Raw genomic sequence first — 20,411 nt, forward strand, 5'->3', positions numbered from 1 at the left:
AATTTTTTTTACCAACGGAGGCACGAGAGCTCAGCTCTCCCCCGGCCTCCCCCTCCCCTTCTCTATCACCTAGCGGTTGTAATTACATCAGCAGATTCGGCACATTCGCGATAGAAAAGCGGCGCTTTCACGTTATGGTATTACAACTGTGAAATTAAAAAATACACATTCTGAGACATGAACTGAAATGAATTGTGAATTTTATTAACATTAAATCGTCCTCCTCCCATTTTCACCTCAAAATTATGGGGAAGCTGTGCCTCCCCCGACGAGCCGCCACTGACATCTGCAAGACATTTTTTAGAGTGTTTGCTGCAATACGTCTATAGGACGTTTCCTATAAGATGTCAAATAGACGTTTAGAAAATGTCTTTAAGATGTTTATCTTAAACATCCTAAATACGTCTAGCAGATGTTTGTACACAGCTGATGCTTTCCAGATGAAACGATCTTTCACAGACATCTTGCAGACGTATGTGTGCTATCTGGGATGACACTCTAAAGCAAATATATTGTATAAAATAGTACTTTTCTAATTGAAGTTAGCTTTTCATCTCTATTTTTGGAGTTGAATGAAATTAGAATATTTAAAATTGGTATTTCTTTCACTTTGTCCGCCACCTTGGATCTTTTTCACTGATTTTGTCACAATGCAGGCAGCTCACTCTAGCTTTCATGTGCATTTTGATGATCACAGAAATCACATGGACCGGTTCAGTTAACATAGTGTGTAGTTAAAGACAATCTTGTTTCTTATTTCAGTACAAAATGCAGTTCATTAACCTTTTTTTTTTGCAGTCAGAGGTTTTCATTAAACCACATTCAGCTGCAGACAGTTTCACTGGTAATAGGTGACTTCATATTTCAGAGAGAAGAAGTGACTCCGGTGTGACATTAAAACTGTGCCCTGCGCGCACGACTACGTTCAGATTTAATTGGTTCTGTTGTCGACGCTCGCTCTCAGTCACGCTGTGAGCTCTGTGTGTGCTTGTGCGTTTATAAGACATTAGCTTAGAAATATTATCTCACTGTCTGTGTTGTTAATGGCTGCTGTAGAACGTGTCACTCAGATGAATGAGTCATTAGGAGTTTATATTCGAATGTTGTAACTCATAATCATGACTTGAATATAAATATGAGCTGATTTTATCAGAAGCACTTGGTAGGAGTTTCCTCAGCCTGTGTGTGACAGTTTAACAGGGTGTTTTCTGTAGGTCTGTTCACAGCACATGACCTGACTGACATATGGAAAGGTACAGTGAAGTGTGCGAGGTGTTACTAACAGGCCGACTGCTGGAGTTACAGGAAGTACAGAGAGCCAATTAGAGCATTCATACCAACAGATCTCTCTCACGCAGACTCACACCTTCTCAGTCTTTCCTGTGAAGACATTAGCCCTGTTCCAAACCCTGGCAAGCTGCCTTCTTAGGTATTATGCTGCTTTCAAAGATGCCTAATTTTGGCCAAAATTTAAAGCAGCGTTGCATACAGGTATATACTTAAAGTAGAAGACAATCCCAGAATGCTCAGAAAAATCATTCAGTCCTGAAAAATATGGATCAAAATCTAATTCACAATGTTAATGCTTCTGTGTGCCATGTTTGCGAGTTTTGCCGAGTTAGTAAGAGTGGGTTTGTTGACTTTTATCTCTTTATTAGAAACTAGAGAATGGTTATTGGTGAACGATTGGATAGGATCAGTACATATTGCAGATTGGACTCAAACCTGCATCAACCACATTAGTACCATGGCTTAATGTGTAAGGAACTTAATGTCCCTTTCAGAAGTGAATTGAGAATGCTTTTTAAATTTCAATCTGAATCCTGAATTAGAATTTGAGATAATTTAGTAAACAGGAACTACACTTCATTTGAATTTAACTTCAAGGAAGTGAAATTAAAATGATTAGAAAAATCTAATAAATTCATGTAGTCCCATTAAGTAATTACCTAGAAAAATTAACTCTTGTCAAGAAAAACGTTAAAGTTATAAGTTTTATAGGTCTTGCAGATTTATAGATCATTGTGGGAAGAATTTTATTACCCAGAGATGCCATTAAAGTCATCATGAAATAAATAAGATCTATTTATTTTACAAATCCATGTTGTTGGTTTTATTGCAAATGATTCTTCTGTTGTTGTTGTTTTTTTTCATGGTTTTCCAGTGAATAACAGACTTCTCTCTCTACTTCTCCAATCTTTTAGTCCATTTAAACACATCCCTGCAAGATCACTTTTATTTGTCTCTGTTTTTGAGTAAAACACCAACATTGTAAAATTTAGTTAACAAATACTACATAGAGCCATTTTCTTCCCGATAATCTGTTACACTTGTCTTTATGCCGTAATACAGAAGATAAGTTCTGTTGCCAATTCAGTTTCATTTCGACTTTAACTGTTGAACTTTCTTGGATTTCTGTAAATTCCATATCCAAATTCAAATTGTGAACACTCATTTAGACTACAGTGCCACTTGTTTAGCAACATACTAACTCCAAGCTCTGTTGAAGTCAACCAGTGCTTATTGAAATTATAGATGTTAAGAACGAAGCTTTCTTTTTCACATAATACTCTTTTATTCCTGCATTTACTTTGCCTTTTTGTTGGTCTCACTTTAATTAGAGTTGAGACTTCTTAAATTGGCTTTATGTTGACGAACCTAAAGTTTACTTTGCTGTATCACAGACATATAAATGTTTCTGTATTTAAAACCCACTTACAATGTCAAGACACTGATCGGCAAAGCAGATCTAATGATCGGAATGGGGAATCACTCTGGTGCTATCGATCTGACACACATACATCTCACACATGATTGTGTTAGCAGAAGTAATGAGAAATCAATAAATACTGACTCCCTTAAATGCACAGGATTAATACTATTAGAAGTCAGTACACAGCAGTGTACGCGTACACACACACACACACACACACTCCTTGCCCATAAACCACCAGTCCATTAGCCTTATCTTTTGGTCACATTAATGAAAGCTCTTTACCTGCAATGCACAGTGGTGTAACCCTGGCAACCACACCACAAAAATCTGCCCACCTATGCCTGACTGTAACCATGGTAACCACATGTAAACCACTGTATGATTGGTTCAAGAAATATGGTATTCCTTGAAGCACTTTGAAATAGCATGTAAATCGTACATTTCATTTATCATGGAAATGTCATTGTAGAAACCAATAGTATTAGAATGGTACCTTGCCAATTTGTATGTAGGACTTTCTGTGGGTAAAAGTTTTGTTTCTGTGTTTTAGGGTTGCCATATCAGGGCTCTACGCTTACTTTTCTTTTTAGGAGCACTTGTGCTCCTAACTTAAAAAATTTAGGAGCACGTTCAAAATTTTAGGAGCACCTTCTAAACAATTATCCAAAATTTTATCAAAAAGTAGCCTTCCCATTACGAGGTGATATTTGACTCCTCTAACTGTATGTCATCTTTTGTCAAATTCTTTAAAAAATTACATTTTATAAGCTTTTTAAAAATGTTAATTAAAACGACAGAATAAGAACAAGTAGAATAAGAAATATAAGTTACCAATCAAATTAAATCAGTATTAACAAAATTCGTTTGTAGAGGTGGCACAGAAGAACACAAAAGTGGCTTGGTGTACTTTCAGACATTTAATGAGGCTCAGAAGTGGAATGAGTGCAATTAAATCCATAAATTCATGATGATATTACTGTTTTAAATATACAATTTTGAATATAGAAATATTAAATTATTTAAATAACTGAAAAGATACTTTAAAAATGAAACAAACTGCCAGCAGGTGGCAGTAAGTCCCTGATTTTTATTACTGAATCATTCATTCAATAGATTCATTCGAACAGCTGATTCATTCAGGAATGAATGAAGTGACTGTGGTTATGAATGGGTAATCATGAATCACTGACTCACTAGATTCATTTAAAAAAAGCTGTTCATTCGAAACACCGCTGTGTTTGAATGGAGATGCGCAGCGGCTCCGCTGAGTCTTTGTTTTAAACTATTTTCGACGACGAAATAGAGCAAAATCAGACAATAGTGTTATAGTCAGACAATGTAAGTCACTTAATATTAACTTCTTGTTTATTGAATTGTATTGTATTAAATCAGTATCACATTTACAAACTCCCTTAAAAATCATTAAAAGCTGTCACTCATCTTAGTTCATCTCGATCTCACATTTATAATCAACGAAGCTCTCTACACTGCACAATGAATCACTTATTTACACCCTGTCTACACTTTGCTTATGAAAGGATTCGTGAGATATGTCTGTGATACATTACTCAACGCTGCAAAAACACGTAGAAACCTTTGAAGATCCCCTGAGCGCAATCACAAGTATGATGATGATCGGGTCAGTCGCACTGGTGCTCCTAAAAAATTTTCATAGTCGCACGCAGTAGTTTTCAGTCGTAAATGCAACTGAAATGGCCGCAATGTAGAGCCCTGCATATTGTGCTTTTCGGAAAAAAAGGGGTTATTACTTTTTAATGGTAAAAACTGAAATAAATTTGTTAACAGCTAACGAGTCATTTAATTCATTAGTAATCATTAATCTAGGTAGCAATATACTATTTACTAGTACTTTACAATATAGTAGTTTCATAAACTTGTTAAATGTTAAAAATGTCTTGTATTGTATGTAGGAATTAACATGAACTTTCATTTATAAATTTATAAAGTAAGTAGGTTGTTAGTTGTTGATTCTAGAGATGCACCGATCGATCGGCCAGGGATCGGAATCGGCCGATTTTCCTCATGATCGGCCCGGATCGGTGATCGGCCGGTCAGTCTCAATTCTTTCCGATTTCGAGCCGATCCGTTTTGTTACCAGCGGCACAGGCAATAACGTCAGCCGCGCATTCTCGCTCTCGAAAAAAAAATCGGAATCGGCAAAAATCGGTATCGGCAGAGCACACTTACAAAAAATCGGAAATCGGTATCGGCCAAGAAAATTGCAATCGGTGCATCTCTAGTTAATTCCTAATGCATTAACAACCCTTATTTTAAAGTGCTTACTTTATTTAATTTAGCTCAGAAACTCACTTTTTGGCTAATGTGATCCTGATCGGGATGAAAGCATTTAAATTTTTGTGCAATTTTACATTTTCCTTGAATTTTACATTTACATTTTAGTAAGAAGCCCACAACTGTACCTAAAGCTGCAATGAATGAGGCGTTTTTATTTTGTTGAATGAGACTAATTCTACAACTTGACACCTGTAATCTGTTAATACAAGTGTATCCAATATTTGAATATGATTAAAAAGTAGTGACCAATAGTGTGCAGGCATTGTACATAATCAGCCAGTTATGCCGTGCGAGAAAGTGGGATCTACGAAGAGCAGTCAAAGAATGCGCGCGCACCACCACTGATCTATATTAGTGGAGAGCACAGTCTCAGTCTCAAACAGCTTGTGAACCACAAATACCAAAATGAGTGGCTAACTGTGCTAAAACGTTCAAATACATAAAAAAATGGTCAAAATGCCCGTTTTGGCGAGTATCCACTATCCAGTTAAACACAGTCAGTTTTGGAACGTTAAATAGTTGAGAAAGAGAAAGCATGTTGTGTAACAGTATATTGGGTCCGTGGATAAACTCTTAAAGGGACTGCGCGCAGTCCAATATTTATGCTGCTGTCTGTCATGTTAATCAAAGAACAAAAGACAAAGAAAATAATGTTCTGCTCTTGACTTAATACGTTTTATAACTTTAATTCGGCCAAGAAAATTGCAATCGGTGCATCTCTAGTTAATTCCTAATGCATTAACAACCCTTATTTTAAAGTGCTTACTTTATTTAATTTAGCTCAGAAACTCACTTTTTGGCTAATGTGATCCTGATCGGGATGAAAGCATTTAAATTTTTGTGCAATTTTACATTTTCCTTGAATTTTACATTTACATTTTAGTAAGAAGCCCACAACTGTACCTAAAGCTGCAATGAATGAGGCGTTTTTATTTTGTTGAATGAGACTAATTCTACAACTTGACACCTGTAATCTGTTAATACAAGTGTATCCAATATTTGAATATGATTAAAAAGTAGTGACCAATAGTGTGCAGGCATTGTACATAATCAGCCAGTTATGCCGTGCGAGAAAGTGGGATCTACGAAGAGCAGTCAAAGCAATGCAAATGCACTGAATGTATGAGGCCTTTAGAGCACGTCAATAGGAAATACAAAGCCAAAACCCGGATATTTTAGGCAATTTAGAATTCCCGTCTGGTTGTATATTCAGGTGTGTGTGTGTGTGTGTCCATTGAGCATTGTATACTTGATAGTTCCGTGGTCCGGGGGTTTCCTGCTGACTTTAGTCCAGTTAGGGTGAGAACAGGGCAGCTATATTTTCTCTGCTCTCTCTCAGACACTTCAGGAAGAAGCGTTGATGGACGTATTTGTGGAAATTTCACCTCTCTTGCTCCTACAGCTCGTATTGTCCCCCAGAGGACATACAAGTATCTATACTAATGTGAGAGTAATTCAATGGAGGGAATTTTCGGTTATAATCATTGAATTCTTTCAAATGTAATTACATTTTCTAGTCAGGGTTTTTTTAGAAGCAGTCCTCCTCCTTCCCATTTTACTGCCGCTTGCATCATTATTGCTCATATTAAGTATAACATTTTAAGGCGTCCATGATGTTTGTGCTACAAACATGAATGATTCTTCAAATTGTGCAGCTTGTTGAGAAAAGGTGCGCTAATTTCTTAGTCACTTGGGGGTTTAACACATACAAAACAGCGTGGCTCAAAGGATATTACACTTACAGAAACATACTATGGCAGTATGCCTTTGTGCGTTTTTAGAATGCAAATCATATTAGAATGATTTCTAAAGGATCATGTGTCACTGAAGACTAGAGTAATGGCTGATGAAAATGCAGCTTTGCCATCGCAAGAATATATTACATTATAAAATATATTAAAATAGAATTTATTTGAATTGTAAACATTTCACAATATTGCTGTATTTTTTACTGTCATTTTTTACGTTATTATCAAATGAATGCAGCCTTAGTGCGCATAAGTGACTTCTTTCAAAAACATAAAAAGACAAAAAAAATCTTCATTCCAAACTTTTGACCATTAGTGTTTGTAGGTCTATGTGTGGATAAAAAATGGTCTCTGTGGGTTTGTAAAAAATGTTTAGTTTTTTTCACGCTATTTGTTGTGGTGAATGTACTGGGGTTTATTGTGTTTCTTTGATTGTTTCCAACAGTCTATAGAGTCTGCATATTCACATTTTTTGCTGTCTGTGGTTTTAAAAAACACACATGCTCGAAGATGCAAACTCATCCTGAACCTGTTTTTGATTTACTTACTAATTGGACTTAAAGTGAGTGATTCCTGCAAGTGTTTCAGTAATACACAGATCAGAAACACACACGTAAACATTCTTCTGTCTTCAAAGGTGAAGTCTGACTGCCACTTTGCTACGCAGTGTCTCATGGGAGCTGAACCGCACTGCCTCCAATGGTGCTGAAATCAATCATAACTGTTTATCCACACACATACAGGTTCCTGTGACGCTGTGTGTGAGTGTGCAAAGGCCTTTTGAGCCATTTACAAGACAGATCCCACACAAGCCTAAACTGCACCTCTGGACCTCGACCATCTGTGTATGTGTGTGTGTATTTGTCAAGGTCATTCTTTGATGTGACTTGAACTCAAGGCTCAATGGGCCACAAGACCCATTCCTCACACACTGCCTGAAGAGTTTATGCTCCCGTATGTTTCAAATTAGCAGCACATCTGACAAAAAAACACAGCACCATCATTTAAACAGATACTCGCTATAACCTTCAAACCCCTTTAAAGATGTTTTCCTTTTGTGTCAACGAACATCGATCCCCTTTAGGCGGAGTAACTCGACTCTCTGAAAGTCAGATGCTGAGTTAAATGCCTTATTAAAAAGAAGTGGTGTAATTCAGAGTGCTGTATAGTGTAGAACCACAATTGAAGCATTGACAGCTCATAACATTACCAAGAGTTAATGACTTGACTTAATGGTTAATTGAAGCTGTCAGTACTGAAAGACAACTTGCATGTGTAAACATAAGGGAGACAAAGTAAGAAAATGAACTTACAAAAAAAGTCTGTGTATATTGTAATGTTTTCTAAAGAGATCCCTTATGCTCACCATGGCTTCATTTATTAGATTAAAAAATACAGTAAAAAATTTAAAATTGTGAAATATTATTACAATTTAAATTAACTTCTCAATTTTAATATAAAATATAACTTATTGCTGTGATGGCAAAGCTGAATTTTCAGCAGCTATTAATTCAGTCTTCAGTGTTACATGATCCTTCAGAAAGCATTATAATAATATGCTGATTTGCTGCTCAAAATTTTTTTAACAGAAATGTTTTGTAACAGTATAGATGTCTTATATACATATTCTATAATGTAAAAGCTGCTTGAACAATATAAATAATCAAACAGTCCATAGTTAATGTGAAAGTATCTAAGTATTTATTGTGTGTGTGTGTGTGTGTGTGTGTGTGCGTGTGTGTGCGCGTGTGTGTGTGTGAGCTGGTCTGCATTGTAAAATTGTTTGCCACGGTCTTGGCGCCTGTTTTATTTTGGTCACCTCACTCAGCAGAACTGTTAGCTGGCAGGACTTTATGCCTGTTCTCAATTTCCAGTGAGCAAAAATACACACATGCGCAGCTTTCACTGAGATGTGTATCTGTTTGTGTTTAAATGTGTATCAGTGGCATTATTCCCATACAGTAATGTCTGCACATATTGTTTAACTCAGAGACCCGTCAGCTGTGAATTGCAGAAAAGCTTAACAAGAGTTTAGAGGTGGACAGTATAACCAATATATGTTTGTGTAAGAATATCAAACTTCTATATCAGGGTAATGGTGTGTGTGTATATATACATATATCACAATACAGTTTTTATATTTTAGTCATTTGTGCTGAATTTTTGAATATTTGTTTATATTGAAATAACTTTGTTGTAGGATTTTATAATATGCTTTCTGTTGTTTCCTCTATCCACATTTTAAAATGACACTGAATATTGGCCAACTGATAAATGACCAATTTTGACATATTTACATATAATATTTATGATATAGCCAATAACCTGATGTTATTGATCATTACTGATATGGTTATTTTTGTTTTTATACTTTCATGTTTATCTTCCTCACAAGGTGTTGAGTGCACAGCAGCATTTGTGACAATCTTTTCATTTGTGCACTTATAGCAAGCACTGAACTGCCCAAAATAATGTGGTCTATCCATTTCAACAGGAAGGCATGGTTACCACGGCGATAGTGATTCTTATATGCTCTAATGGCGACTGGAGGTCTTTTAAAGTACATTAAAACCGATGTTATCATCACAATTCCTGACAACACATGCACACTGCTCTCAAAACAAATTATGACCCGTGATGAGACCATATGTCTCCAAATCTCCTTTCACATGCTAGAAGCTGTTTACATATTGATATTAGATGCCACATTATATGCTCGGGCAGAACATTCATTCCTTTTATAAAGAGATCTGTCAGAGAGAAAGGTTTTATCTGCTCATATCTATCTATCAGTGGTTTTAAAAGCTTTGCTGTATGACTGTATGCAGAGACTTTGCATCCTCTAGATGAGCCATTTCAGTAATGACTCCAGCAGATCATAAGTCATTATAATCAGACTTCTCCCTCTATGCACCGGGCGAATGCTAGATGAGGCTGTGAAAGGATGAATGCGGTATGATGCTTTGAGAGGGTGATTTCTAAATGAGGCTGTGAGAGGATGAACGTTGGATGAGGCTGTGAAAGGATGAATGCAGTATGAGGCTGTGAGAGGGTGATTTCTAAATGAGGCTATGAGAGAAAGTGAAAGCTAGATGAGGCTGTGAGAGGAAGAACTCTAAATGAGGCTGTGAGAGGGTGAATGCTAGATGAGGCTGTGAGAGGAATGATTCTAGATAAGACTGTGAGAGGATGAATGTCAGATGAGGCTATGAGAGGAAGAATGTAGGATGAATTCTAGATGAGACTGAGGATAAATGTCAGATGAGGCTGTGAGAGGTTGAAGGTCAGATGAGACTGAGAGGAAGAATTCTAGATGAGGCTTTGAGGAAGAATTCTAAATAAGACTGTGAGGGGTGAACATCAAATGAGGCTCTGAGGAAAAATGTCAGATAAAGTTGTTAGAGGAATAATTCTAGATGAGGCTGTGAGAGGATGAGTGCCAGATGAGGCTGGGAGAGGGCAGATGAGGCTGTGAGAGAGTGAATGTCAGATGTTGTGTTACAATGGGTTGGACCCTTAATCATATCAATGATGAATTTACAGTGAAGTGCACTTTTGATTGTGACACACTTTCTTGACCACAAAATGGCAGCCCTTATAGAGAGCTGGAGAAAAATAATGGGGTAAATTAACAATAAGTGCCTACTTAAACTGTGTGTTTTTCAAAAGCATGTGTGTTTACCTGTGAAAAGTCAATTTAAATGGGTCTGGTTTCATCCCTTCTCACTCCCAACTCTCTTTTCTGTTCATTTAAAGTAATAAAAGAGACAAGTTATTACTATGTTGTCATTTTCATTCATGGTTGGTTGTGTATTGATTATTTTGACCTGATTCTGGTGCTTTGAGCTCACAGCTGTTAGATGAAAATGCCAGGAGAATGTGGAACACTGTTGAAAGTGCTGATCTTTAAAAGGATACGCCATCCTAAATGAAAATTCTATTATTTGCTCACCCTTATGTTGTTCCAAACCTGCATGACTTTCTTCAGTAGAACACAAAAGAAGATAGTTTGAGAAATGTCTCTGTGTTTTTGTCCATACAATAGATCCCGTGTCGTTTGGTTCCCAGCGTTCTTCAAAATATCTTCTTTTGTGTTCCACAGAAGACAAAGTCATACAGGTTTGGAATGACACGAGTTTTGGTTCGAATATCCCTTTAAGAGGTCCATTTTGTTAGTTCTACTTTAGAATCTCATACACCTTTACCTTAACATCTAAAATGCCTTTAATATAAGCTAATCATGATGAACACAGACTAACTCAAATCATAAGAGCTCCTAAAAGAGAGATTTATGCATTTTTATAATAATTTATGAATAATTTTTTTCCTGTCAAGATGTCGCCAAAGTTAGATTTTTTTTTTTTTTCAGATTGACTTGACTTCTGGCTGTAATTTTGTCTATTTTTTTACATTTTTAATCTATTTTAAGCATTTCATCATACGTACACACAAATATATACTGCAGTCATTCAGAACACACATAATAGTTCTACTATAAAAGCCGATTGCCCTAGAGTTCAAAAATAGATCACATGTATTATGGTAATGTTTATGTCTCACACAGAAGTAAACAAACTAGTTATGTGGGCAGACACACATGACCAATGTTGCATTTTCATAATTTATTAGATTTTCTGCTGTTATAATTATTTTATAGTCATCTGTCAGATTTAAAGTATTGAATGGACTGTTGAGTTTTATTTTGTGGGTTTGTAGAATAATGTCCTTAACAGGTCACACACAAACTTTTCTACTCAAACATGACTGCTAAATAAGCTCCTCTATGTGTCATGAGTGAATGTGTGTGTAATTCCGGTGAGTCTCTCAGTCTGATCTGAGAGTTATGCCACTGTTTTAAATGGCTCCAGCTGTTGGCAGTGAAAAAAGCAATCTCATGGTGGGGTCAAAGGGACATCCTGTCCGGCTTATACCATATATACGTGTATATATACGCATTCGCCCTGAAAAGAAAAAAAAAGAAATATGAAAAAACAGAACAAATGTGTTTAAGTCAATGCAGCTGACAATGGAAACGTAACTTAGCACAGGTAATGTTACTGCTGCGTCAGCACGTACATGCACACTCTCACTGGCTTTCTTTGTTCATCTGGGCATTGTAATGCATTTAGATGTTGCAAGGTTATTCTTTTAGCCTTTCCGGATACCGTTTGTATCACTCCGCTTGCGGTATTTCTCCCAGTGAGTGTCATGGCAGAGGCCAAATCCACTATAATTTTATAAATAATACTGTTTTTGTGTCACGTAATGTAGTTTTAAGAGTTTTTAGGCAAGAATGTACTTGTTTAGACTTCAAATATGCAGTTTGTTAATAAAAATAACGTTTATTCAAAAAATTTTCGTTTTTGAACGTTTACTCCAAAAAATCACGTTTTCGGAGATCTGAGCTCCAGGGCGTCAGCGGCCGTTCAGCGCTCATGAACCTGCTGAGAGCAGCCTCACCTCGGCCAGATCTTCTGGAATTTGCCAGTAGCCCCTCACTGCAGAACAAAGATCCAGGGGGCGGGGTTGGATCCACATCTTAGGGGGTGGAGATGGTAGGTTGCTGAGAGCAGCCTCACCTCGGCCAGATCTTCTGGAATTTGCCAGTAGCCCCTCACTGCAGAACAAAGATCCAGGGGGCGGGGTTGGATCCACATCTTAGGGGGTGGAGATGGTAGGTTTAGGGGTGGAGATGGGTAGCTTTAGGAGTGGAGATGGGTGGGTTTAGGGATCAGGGGGTGGAGACGGGTAGGTTTAGGTATATGTAAGGTGGGAGGAATTGGATCTCGATCCAGCCTCACCCCCTGGATCTTGTGTTCTGCAGTGAGGACCATCTCGAATTTGCCGCTTGCTCTGATGTCTCTATAGGGGTTAAACATGAGATATAATTCGTTTTGGGTAAATCTAACGGGCAGTCTTTGGTCTCATTAATTTATTATTTGTTCCAGAGTAAGTAGCTTTGGCTGAGGGTAAAGTCTCATATTATATTTTATGTAACTTTATTGCTGTATGTCAGAGCGCTGCCTTTGTACTTTCGACTGAATTGCCTAGCAACTTTTATGATGGCTATTGTTGTTTTAGTCAATATTATTAATCAATAAATAATATTTTATATAAATAATAGTAGTATTTAATTATAGTATTTAGTATTGAGAAATGGTGTGTGTTCGTGATGGTGATTTTAGTTACATTATTACAAGAGACTGTTTTTGTGATTGAGTCAGCAGTAAAGACTTTTGAAAGAGACTGAAACAGGGTTTCAACAACACCTTGTAAGATGCGGCCAACAAATGCAGTTTGCTGTGCCATCATCAGAAATCACCCTTAACAGATGAAAGGATAATACAACAAAGATAGCTTTCCTCAGCAGACATTCAAACTAATGTTTTATTGTGAATATGAGATCGAACTGAAGAATGAATGCTGTATCAGATGCAGGTAATCACACTCGCTCAGTCCATCTCTCTCTCATAATACTCTACATAATACAGTGAGCTTTTAATACAGTAATACAAAAAGCTTTCAATGAAGCTACTCAACGTTCCTTCGTTACTTGCTCTAAAGTGACATTTTCGAATTAGTAACAGTTTGGGCTCAGCTGTTAAACTATCAAACTGAGATTTGAATCTGTGGTGTAAAGTAGTAGTTTGCACAAAAGAGGGTTTTTAAAGACACACTGTTGTTATTTCTTATGTTGTTATTTTTTATGTAACTGTTGTATAAACACAATATCACACTTGTAGCAGTGCAATATGGCTGTATATCGGCACGCTGTGATTAACTACAGCACTCGTGGCCTCATGCCTATGGCTGATATATATATATATATATATATAAGATAAAACAAAGAGTTGTAAATAAAACAAAGATTGTTGGTGTACATTTAAATTTTTGATGAGTTTGTATTGATTGGTGTATGTTTTAGATCAGGTCTAAGGGTTTCAATGCCAAGAGAAAGAGTTCAGTTGTGGTTTTAGAGCGAATGTTTGACCTATGTATTTTTATGTGTATGTGTCAGTGGCGCCGCTGCTGAATCTGCACCGCCATGGCAAATGTGAGAAATTATATTTCTGTTGGGAGTTTGCAGTCTGAAATGTGATGAGATACAAAGACCTGGGTGCTGTGAAATAATGTTAAGCATTGCTTGACTCAAAAACAACTATATAATGTGACTAGTATAGTCTGACTCACAAACAAATGACTCTTACAAACCAGTTGTTTTAAGAAATTGGACTAAAAGGCTCTCACGTTACAGCTGATTTGTATCAGTCAAATGAATCCTTCACTAAAATGACTCATCCAAAATATCTGTCAAAGCAAACACTGAATTAACAACATGCATTGAACCGCAAGTCTTGTTCTTTCAGTCGAAATGAAGGAAATGATACATGTACGAAAAGTTTCATTCATTAAAAAAAGTGACATGTACTGATTGTTACTTTGACATTTTTGTTAAAGATTTATCTATCTATCTATCCATCTACACACACACACACACACACACACACATATATATATATATATATATATATATATATACATATGGCACGCTGTGATTAACTACAGCACTCGTGGCCTCATGCCTATGGCTGATATATATATATATATATATATAAGATAAAACAAAGAGTTGTAAATAAAACAAAGATTGTTGGTGTACATTTAACAAGAAAATGCTATTTCAATCTTTCTACTTCAAACTTTCATGATTACTTGAAGCTTCTTTGTAATTATTTGTGAAATTACTAGTAATTTCTGAGTGAAAATTGTTCTGCGCCATTTCTATATATATTCATATTCATATTAGAAACACATGCATGTTTTCTGATTAGTCTGCATTCTTAAATCATCTTAAGTCATCTTCTATGACAAGGTTTATACGGCGTCTGTGTGTTTTAAACTGGACATCTGCTCATGTGTAAAAAGCCCCAGTTGCTGTCCTCTATATCGTAAACACTCAACATGTGATTATGAAATTTTAATAAGAGTAAATCTGTCTGGTTCTTTCTCACACACACACACACACACACACACACATCTATACTGTAATGTAAGCTGCCACTTGTCCGTGTCTGGTGAATTCTGCTGCGGGCTTTACTGATCTGATCTTGTGGAGCATAGTAGCATAGAGAGACCGTGTTTGTTACCCATGTAGGTATCTGGACCATCTGTTCACCGTGTGTGACACCTTGACCTTTGTTCTCATAAAGGTAGTGGAGCGTAACTAGATGACCTTTTAGACAGGGTCACACTTCCAACACCTGTCGTTCCAGAGAGAATAGGATCAAAGGGATTATGATGTAATGTTCTAATGTGTCATCATGTGCCCTCTTCCTCCTGCTCCTAACAGGCTGACGCCCAGCAACCACGATCGAATCCAGCGCTTACGCCAGGAGTTCCAGCAGGTCAGGCAGGAAGATGTGGAGCCAGATGATCGCCACCGTGCCTACAGTTTGGAGCAGCCCTGGGTGAGTGTGTGAGCTGTGTATGTGCACCCATGATCACTGGACGTACACCCCATGGTCTCTGGGAGCTCCCAGGAAGGATAAGACTAAGTCCAAGGACTGGAGCGGTTACATATACGACCTCCAGGCCTGGGCTAATACTAACTGCTAACCTGAGACCACTGCATGCAGGAGCATGTCACCTCTGACACTGACATTATCAGCTAACAATGCTAACATCACCATGTGTTCATCCATCTGGACTGTTCACCCATCCATTCATCTGTTCAACAATATCACAGCTGTCATGACTTCAGCAGATCATGAATTAAGGCAAGAACTGCGATTGGCTAAATGTATGTCTGCAAGATGGAAGAGTGTGTGTGTGTGTGTCTGAGTATAAAAGTCAATGTTTTTAGACTGAAATTGTTTAGTATTAACATAACAAATTAAAATCCAGATCATTAGAATCTGGATTGAGTGTGAACTCAATATGATGATCTGGATTTAGGTAAATTTAAACCTCTATGCCTATAAAATGGAGCAGAAAGTCCTAATAAAGGGATAGTTCACCCAAAAATGAAAATTCTTTCATGATTTACTCATGTTGTTCCCAACATGTGTGACTTTACTTCTGTGAAACATTTCATGCAATGAAAATCATTTGTTGTGGGCCATATTCAAGTTCCTCTGTCCTAGTTCAAGCATTCCTAAGATAACTTCTCTTTTGTTCCACAGAAGAAATAAAGTAATACAGGTTTGAAACAATTGAGTAGATGATGATGGAATATTAATTTCTGGGTAAACAATCCCTTTAAGTCAGGAATGAGTTGCACTTCAAGAACGTTATTGATTTGTAATAATCTTTCCAGGGAGAGAGTTTCAATGAACTGTTACACGTGGTATCATGTGTATTTTCCTTAATGTAAATTTCTCTTTTTAAATTTTTAATTCACTCAACTTTAATGTATGGAATTATTTTTGTTGTTTCGCTTTGTAATGCTAGTGATTATGTAACTGTATTAAATAACGTCTTAATGTCCTTTTCCATCCCCTTTTTCATCCCCAATTTTTTCCCAGTTTTAAAAAACCCCCATGATAACCTAAGACCTTTTTTTTTTTTTTTTTTTTTTTTTTTTTTTTTTTTTTTTTTTTTTTTTTTTTTTTTTTTTTTTTTTTTTTTTTTTTTTTTTTTTTTTACTATGCCTAAAAACCTTTTTTGTAAAACAAAAGGCAACAGAATAAAGATGGGTGGTTTGCTTTAATGAGTCTTCGAGTCTACGAGTTTCTGTAGCTGAATCAAATCCAGTTCAGGTGTGTTTCAAACACGTCCATCATTTCTTCATTGAATGTTTCTCTCAGAGTTTTGACAGGTGAGAATAAATGGAAAAATTTCCACTCTTTCCTGATCACCAACCATTTTTTGTGAGTGCTTATGTGTCAACGTTAACATCATCGGCTGTTATAAATCTCATACCGTTAATGAATTCGTATCAGACCTTTAATGCCATAATCTGTTTAGCAAACAAATGGTACGTTCCTGTGACACTGATGTTGTTTTAGGCAGTGAAGTGTGCGTGCATGTTAATGAACTGGGCTAAATGACCCAGCTCCACACATCCTTCAACACCTCTGTCTCCACGGCAACATGACTGGCAAGCTGTGTCAATCAATCCCAGCATGCTGTTCTCCTTCATTAGAGTTAATGGAAATCTCCGTGTGGATCGGCTCTTGATTGAGCATGCCTGGGACAGCATTCATCTGTTTGACTGAGCGTGACGAGAGCAGGGAACTCAATGTAAATGTTGCCATAAATGAAACGGATTCTTATGGGTCATGAGCAATTTACCGCATTTACACTGTTCTGAGTACAGAACAAAGCAGTCAGTGCGTGTGTGTGTGTGAGAGAGAGGCGGTGTTAAATGAGTCTTTTATTGTTTATAATTACACCCTCATGTTCTGTGCCAACCAAGTGTGAATGTGTGTGTGGGATTTCTTAATGAATTACATTAGAGAAGTTCTTCATTATATTATCACCACAAATCCTACTCACCATAAAATGTACTAATATTCACTTAATGTCCAGCTAACATTTATCTAACATTCATCTATCATCTGCTGTGTGTGTCCTCATTCCAGCCTCACCTTTGTGTCCATAATGTATGTTAGATGAGCTTCTATAGTTTAAATGGTAGAGCATGTCGCTAGCAATGCCGAGGTCATGGGCTTGATTCCCAAGAATCATAAAAATGGATGAACATAAACCTTGAATGCACTGTAAATCACTGGATCTTAGAGGAAAAAAACTAGAACCACAGGAATTGAAAAATATATCAGGGTTTATAATTATCAAATATTTTAAGCAGAATTTTATAAATATTTTTAATGTATGTACATTTATATAATAAATAATTATCTAATTTAATTTTAATTTTAAACAGAAAAATCTGATATTTGCCTATACTTACGTTTTTGTTTTCATTTGCATATTGTGCTTTTGGGAATTATATCTTTTTAATGATGTGGTCATTTGAATAATGAGTGCTAATTTTTATTATAATTACTGAGGACCATAACGTAGCTGTAATTTTGTTATGAAGAGTAATAACTAACTCCATGAATATTTTATGGGTTATAATCTACTCTAATGGTTTCATTAACAGAAATAATGCGCCAAAGGTCATAGGACTGGTAATAATGTCACATTCAAACGCACATTTCTGCACAAATGTCACAGACCTATACACAAAAACACCTCTGAAACCTGGTAAGTGCTTAGCTTGAGTGTGTGTGTCTATTCGTTCTTAATGATCTTTCCATAACTCAGTCTCTTTCAAGCTTTTCTCTACTGAACTTTTACCTGTTTGTGTTAAATGGACATGTTAATAACTGTGTTACAGTCCAACTGCAGCTCACAGACATCATCTGGCCGACACTCAGTGTCTGTGGAGGTGCAGTTACAGAGGCAGGAAGCCAGAGAAGCTTTCACACAGGCTCAGAGACAGTACAGCTCTCTGCCACGGTACGTGTTGAAGTACTAAAATAACTCACACTGAAATAAAAAGTCATAAGAACTATATAGATTATCTGTGTACTATATAGATAAAACAAAAGCTAATAAAAATGACAACAAAATTACTACAACTGACTAAAATTAAAATAGAAAACAGAAAAAAAAGGTAAATGCCAAGAGTAAATATAATTTTAAAATATATGAAAATATAAAACAATTATTTTAAATTGTATTAATATTTTACAATATTACTTTTTTATTGTATTTTTGATTGTGTAAATGCAGCCTTCTTTAAAAAAAACTAAAATATCTTACCAAACCCATACTTTTGAATAGTAGTATAAATTTGTACACCAAAATTCAGTTGTTACAACCTTTCTCTTTAAGCAAAATAGGCAATAAATAAATACATACATATATTTTCTTCGTTTAATAGGAATTGACTGGATTTTATTCATTTTGAAAGCTGTCAAGTGTGGTTTGGACTGTAGTGTAAAAAAAACTTTCATATGTCTCAGCTCTACTTCCTGTTTCAGTAGGAACAAACTATTAATGTCTTAATATCATGTGCACACACAGCATCTCACCTTGCCCATTTCTCCCTGTGTGTAGCCATCCTCGTAAGACACCCACCCCAGCCTCAGAGAGGGAGTGGGAGAGAATGTGTCCAGCAGGAGATGGTTTCCAGGCAGCCAAAGACAGTGGCCGTTACTCCAGCTACCAGGGACCTCGTTCCGTCCCGCGGACTGTTCCTCGTCCTAGCTGCAGGAATGGCCTCTCTGCTCCCCCAGGAGCCGGTGGTTCCTTGGTGGGTGGCGGCTACAATGCACGTGTCCTCCTGGAGGCCCAGGAGCTCCTGCGACAAGAACAGAGACGCAGGGAGCAGGAAATGAAAGGAAGAGGCCCATCAATGCGGTTGGACTACGAATCCCAGGATTCCAAAGGGCCCCACAGACAGGACGTCCCACCTTCCCCTTCCCAGGTTGTCCGACTCAGCCGCATACACACACCTGAGAAAACGCGCCCATTTTTGTCATGAGAAAAAAGGACGACACTTTCTTCAATTTTAGAAGAGGCAAATGGCTCACAAATACAAACAATTATTTGTGTGCCAGTAGTGCAGAGACTCCTCAAGTGCCTTTTCTTTATGAGGTCACAGTGGTCCCGCCCAATCTGACAGCTCATTGGTGTGTCCAGAGGCAAGAAGTCTCTTAATTCGCTGTGAAGACCTTCAAGCTCTGACAATCAGCCTGACACTGACCTGTTCCTCTGTAAAAACAACGTAGAACTCGATCTAAATGAGCAGTTTTCCTGCTTTGCACAGGTTTGGATGAAGTTTTGTGAAATAGAGCTTTTTTTAAACTAAGATTTATCAGATGAATTCTTAAACATCAGGTAAAAGTTATCAGTTAAACTCATATTTGATATCGCTAGTAGGGGAAAAGGTGGGACTGAGTACAGGTGGCCCAGCAAACCTAGCGATTCCACTGGATGTTGTCACATGTTTAAAGAACTCAACAAATCTAGGTACAAAACACACAGTCAGAGTGACGGACTCCTGGGAATCCAGCAAAAAGAGAAAATCCCAAAAATGCAATGGAAAAGAAGAGAGAAAGGAAATGGGGTCACAGATAGCAGGTCATTAATTGATGCTCCTCATTAAATTTTTAGAGCTCTTTCACACACAGACACAACCCACGACCCACTGCTGCCTGCCAGGTGTGTGTGTGTGTGTGTGTGTGTGTGTGTGTGTGTGTGCGAGTTCCTGTCTCACAGATGACCCACACTGAATTTTTCATCACACACACCAGCTGCCCCTGTATTGACAGGCCACAGCACTGTGAAAGTTCAGACAAAAAGATTGTCTTCCCCTCTCCCTTAAACATGCATAAATACACACACACAGAGAGGCTGTGTTTGGAATACCATACTACCACTACTACATCTATCTATCCATCTATCTATAAAATATGTAAGAATTTTTTTTTATGTATATCATAATTTTTTTTCCCATGTGTGATTATACACATGTAGGGAGAGTGTGAGCTTAAAAATAATTAAATATATATTATATATTATATAATAAGCGAGAGAGAAAGAGAGTCAACTTAAAATTGTAAAACGTATTAATTTAAAAAAATTGTGTGTATATATATATATATATATATATATAT

General features: G+C 36.9%; 1 protein-coding gene across 1 annotated transcript in view; it reads left to right on the top strand.

The window, feature by feature from the left end:
• Window positions 1-20,168, top strand: part of LOC107721697 (partitioning defective 3 homolog) — a 102,337-nt gene extending 82,169 nt beyond the window's left edge. The window contains 3 exon segments of the mRNA XM_074560112.1: window positions 15,131-15,248; window positions 18,125-18,246; window positions 18,850-20,168. Of these exon segments, the coding sequence (XP_074416213.1) occupies window positions 15,131-15,248; window positions 18,125-18,246; window positions 18,850-19,276 (667 nt within the window). The 3' untranslated portion in view covers window positions 19,277-20,168.
• The last annotated feature ends 243 nt before the right edge of the window (window positions 20,169-20,411 follow it).

Source organism: Sinocyclocheilus rhinocerous, unplaced genomic scaffold (assembly GCF_001515625.1).
Source record: "Sinocyclocheilus rhinocerous isolate Xijiao unplaced genomic scaffold, SAMN03320098_v1.1 scaffold1112, whole genome shotgun sequence".
NCBI classification, from domain to species: domain Eukaryota; kingdom Metazoa; phylum Chordata; class Actinopteri; order Cypriniformes; family Cyprinidae; genus Sinocyclocheilus; species Sinocyclocheilus rhinocerous.